Source organism: Cryptotermes secundus, unplaced genomic scaffold (genome assembly GCF_002891405.2).
Source record: "Cryptotermes secundus unplaced genomic scaffold, Csec_1.0 scaffold117, whole genome shotgun sequence".
Classification (NCBI taxonomy): Eukaryota; Metazoa; Arthropoda; class Insecta; order Blattodea; family Kalotermitidae; genus Cryptotermes; species Cryptotermes secundus.
Genome location: NW_019737981.1, coordinates 3,470,106 through 3,475,065, shown reverse-complemented (window position 1 = coordinate 3,475,065; position 4,960 = coordinate 3,470,106). Strand labels below are relative to the sequence as shown.

General features: G+C 39.0%; 1 protein-coding gene across 1 annotated transcript in view; it reads right to left on the bottom strand.

The window, feature by feature from the left end:
- LOC111870539 (X-ray repair cross-complementing protein 5) overlaps positions 1-4,960 on the bottom strand; it is a 24,332-nt gene that overhangs the window by 17,691 nt on the left and 1,681 nt on the right. The window contains exons 2-4 of the mRNA XM_023862905.2: positions 4,538-4,654; positions 3,925-4,142; positions 1,299-1,421 (exon numbers count right to left, since the gene is read on the bottom strand). Of these exons, the coding sequence (XP_023718673.1) occupies positions 1,299-1,421; positions 3,925-4,142; positions 4,538-4,654 (458 nt within the window). The remainder of the gene's footprint in view (positions 1-1,298; positions 1,422-3,924; positions 4,143-4,537; positions 4,655-4,960) is intronic.

The following is a 4,960-nucleotide window of genomic DNA, read 5'->3' as shown; positions in this document are numbered from 1 at the left end:
TTTTTATATGTGAGAACGTCAAGCGAACTACAGAAACTACAAAGAAGGTACAAAACCAAGGGGGAAAAAAAAAGGAAGCGAGGAAGAAACGAAATGAAAGCAAGTAACATGTAATGACAGAAATAAATGAGAGGAAGTAAAATAAAAATGATAAGAATGGAAGGACGAAAAACTAAAGAAAATAAAGAATAACACACACGAAAGTAGGAAGAATACTCCGATAGAAGAAGATAGGTGTGACTCGCGTATTGAGATACGACATAAGGATGACAAATCCTGAACAGTTTTAATATTTTTAATATTTAAAATTTATCAATATATATATGACGAATATATATTTTAGTATAAAGACAACAGGGCATGCAATGAAGTAGTTTGACGTACATCGAAAAGCACCTGAAGATGGCACTTTTGTGCTGAAACATGTAGTGCAAGAGAGAAGAGTAAGGTGAATAAATGTATGCACTGTAAGATGGTTAGAATAAATAATGGACATAAATCAGTGCAACAGGATGTTAAAATATAACATAACTCCCAACTAAGTGACCAACTAACTCTTGACTTGTTGTGCTTATAACATCTCGGCACAGACCAAGCAGAAAACAGTGCTTCCCATTATTGTTATATCCAACTGTTGCATTTGTGGAAACATGCAAATTTGCAGAGCCATACTTAGCAACGGCTGTTGTATATTTGCTTATTTCATGGTCGTTGCCTAGCGATGGGACTACATGCCATATTAAACAATGTCTATGAAATAGACGATGATATAAACAGAGACATCCACTTACAATCAAATGTAAACCAGGATTTATTATGGATTAATACAGCTGAAAAATCTAAACTGCATAACAAATGTGGGATGAAATCTCCCATGCCAGATTTTAATAAGACCAAGGAAATAGTTTATGGGATATATGTAAAAGTCTATGCTTCATGTAACTGAGGCTTTATTAAGGATCAATATGGCTGGAAACCAAATTCTTTGACAAATTTAGTGGAAATCTCCAACACTAAATTTGATGAACATCAGTCCAGGAGCACAGGATGTTGACAATACTAGGTCATAGATGGATGAATGGGCAGGCATAAAAACTTAAAGGATAAACATAGCCCAAATAAACAGCCTTCAAAATTATGCACCTGTTGCACATAGTGCATAGGTATTCTGCTGAGGAAGGGGATATAAGAGGACAATGGAATGGGTTAAAGAAATTGAAAAGAGGAGAAGTGAAACCCATTTTCTCAGTTTTCCTTTCTCTTTAAAATGTAAACAAATGTGGAAAAGACAAACTTACATCACTATCAGACTCAGTTCTTCACTCTTCAAAGCCTTAACAATGACATCTATGTGATCTTCTGACACAGTGCAGCAAAGATTGGACAGCAGCACCACTTTTCTCTCAGAAAACTTCTTTCCTCTGAAACCAATTGATTCTTAGAATACTTAACAGTACCACTTCAACTAAAGAGGAAATATCTTATAAGATGTGAATATAATCATGAATGACAAGTCAGAATTTGGAAGATAACTTAAGGTTCTGAAGTAAAAGGTAAAGGTAAAGTTGTCCCTGGCCAGTGACGGTAGCCGAGCGGTCTAAGGCATGCACTGTCTTCGCTCGCTTGGAAACCGGGATCGTGGGTTCGAATCCCACTCAGAGCATGGATGTTTAGTTTGTGTGTGTGTACAGGTAGAGTGGCCTTGCGATGAGCTGATCACCTGCCCAAGGAGTCCTACCGAACGTGTAAGATCTAGAAAAACCGATGTGAACAGAGAAGTTCATGGAGGTAGGCCTAGGCCCACTGGGGCTGTAGAGCCAAGGGGGGGGAAACAAAAGTTGTCCCTGTGCTTAACTAATTAAGCACTATGCCATGAAAGCATATGGGGAGTGGATGTATAGATCCACATTTTCTTGACCTTGGCACTAGCTGGAGGTGAGTGGTCAGCTTCACGCCACAGTCACTTTATCCCTGAGGAAAGAGTGCCTGGTACCCATTGTATAGGAGGCTGGGTGGGCCCCTGAGCTAGTCTGGATGACATGGAGAAATGAAAATTCTTGCCCCACTGGGACTCAAATTCCGACTCCTCCGTCCTCCAGCCCGTAGCCAACTGAGCTATCCCGGCTCCCAACTTAAGGTTCTAGGGACATAATATCTCTTAGAGACTCAATTACTCAATTATAAATCACACCTCCTCTTAGCACACCCTTTCTCCAGGAAAGAGGCTCTGATTTCTGTTACAGTAAGACAACTGCTGCTTTAGTGCAGGAGCAAATGCTGGCACTAAGAGCCTATCTGGAGGCTTAAAGGTAGCAATCCTACCAATGGGCCACCAATCTGGCTAGCAACCAGTTTGTGAGAACCTGTAATTCATTCCAAGATATTACATAAAGAGGAGTGGACTATTCTGAGTGTTCACCTGGTGATACTCGGGAAAAACACAAAAATATTTAGTCAGAACAGCTAGTGATCCAAAATAGATATAAGCCAGGTATCGCCTGAATATATGTCCAAAATGTAACAGCAACTTGCTTGTTCTCTTGAAAATACATTATGCGTCAAAATATACAATACTGAAATGAATAGACGTCCTGTTGATACCACTGTCTATTCATGTGAAAGCCCCGTGCATGACAGAACCTTCTCAAATCCTGAAGAAATGGTCTGATTATCATGTCCCTGTAGCATTCTTGGGTGACAGTAAGAGCACTGCCTTCCTCATCCTCAATGAAATAGGGGCCTAAAATACTGTGCTGAGACGGCACACCATATCGTCACACATGTACTATGTAGCAGTTTCTGGACAATAACATCTGGCCGCTCAAAACCAAGGAAGTGAGTTGTCTGGCGACAACTTCCATATGAGTGGAAATAATACTCAACTATGAATACCTTTTCCTTTGCCAAGAGACCCATTTCCAACAACTGCACAACACAACTTCCTTTTCACTACTGGGAACACGTGCAGCTGGAGCTATGCCCTGTCGACAAATGCACACGCATGTTCGAGATGTATAAGTTTCAGTACTGTATATTTTGGCGCATACTGTATTTCTGTCGGACATCATCAGAAATCGCTAGAGCTGACCTTAATATAATTTTTGCATATTTATGAATCCACATTCATCAGATTTTAGAGAACTGCGTTGTGTAGACATAAAGTCGATCGAGTGGTCCAATGATAGGCTTCCTGAATGTGTTGATTAATCTACACTAGTTGACACACATGCTGTTTAAGACATGACTGACTTATTCTTAAGTTACTTAATGTGAATGTCTCATTTTCAGATTATATAGTGTCAAATGAGACAATCAGTATTAGTGTGGTGGGGGTTGTGTTTTACTTAACACTGTAAGCAGCTAGACTATACAGTGTCAAATGGCAGGATATCTGATGAACAATGAATCAAAAATGATTCGAAAGTAAGCAGTGGTGGCCAAACTAAAGTACTATCCCAGAATTTGCCTGGATGAACCAACAAAAACTGGAAAACATCAGTCAAGGTAATTGATGTCCTAGATTAGATTCACACCGAGCACCTCCCAAAAAGAAGTTAAGAGTGTTACCGCTACACCAACCCATTCAGCATTTCTATAATGACAACTATTTTGCTGCTGTTGATAACAAAAACGACAACAATAATGTAAGATTTGAGGCTTTCACGGCGGTGACTATGAAGAAAGCAGTCTTCTGGGATTTTGCACCATGTATATGTGGTGTTAACCGACGTTTCGGAGGAACGTAGCAGACTGCTTTCACCAGTCCTCACGGTCTCTTTGCTTGCAGATTTCTTATATATTTTTTCTTCTACCCTGAAGATGGAGGCGATACGTTCCTCCGAAACGTCGGTTAACACCACATATACACGGTGCAAAATCCCAGAAGACTGCTTTCTTCATCGACAACAATAATGTTCAACATACTCAGTTTCTTCTTTCAAAACATTCATTGCCACAACTATGGCATCAAGCCAATCAGCATTCACCATGGTCCCTGTTAAGTCTTCTACGAACTGCACCATCTCCCAAGATGAAAGGGCCAATGAATGGGTAACACTGATGTTCTTATAATTTAAACTATTCTGTGTTTCGTCAGAACCCAGAAGTATCAATGTCACTTCATCCTTTAAGTTGGCAAAAATCTGAAACATTGCATTCAGTTTTACATATAAACACTGACACTGGTTACTTCTACAAATTACTAAGTACTACAGAGTTACATAGATTCCAAATCATGTTTACTGGGACAAACAGGGATTAAGTCCTCTATTTCTCCATATTTTACTTGAAGTTTGTTTATTTACTCCTCTGATGTGGTACTACCTTTTATGATTAACTTTGATAGTCATCAGCTAGTCTCCTTTACTGCCCTAACAAGAAAATGGGTGAAATCAAAACCAGCACAGTGGTCAGTTACAAAGTACTGTACCTTTAAATAACTTTATTTTTCTGTCACAACACAACAACTAAGGAGTGACGGAAAAATAAAGTTATACATTGTAACACAACAGGATGCATGAAATTAAGATTACTGTACCTTTCTTTTCAGTATCATGGACACACACTTCTTTGAATTTTCTAAAAACCCTGATTTCATATTTTTTCTGTCCTGTGAGACAGAATGTCCAACATCAAGAATGATGGCAATGGCTTCCTGCAACAGAAAATAATATAAATTTTATATACTGCATGAATTCCAGGTATTTAACATTCCCTCCTTGGATCAGGATGCCACTGTCTAGCCTGCCATTAAAATCAAACACAATCACTGCTTCATGCTAAAGTTAACAGATCACTTTCATACTGTACTGACTTCAAATTACGTTATGCTATATTTATGTAATGTAAGTTTATAATATAGACCTGGGACAGCTCAATCAGTATAGCGACCTGCTACAGGCTGGATGGTTGGGATTCAATTCCTGGCAGAAGTAAGATTTTTCTCTTTTTCACAACACCC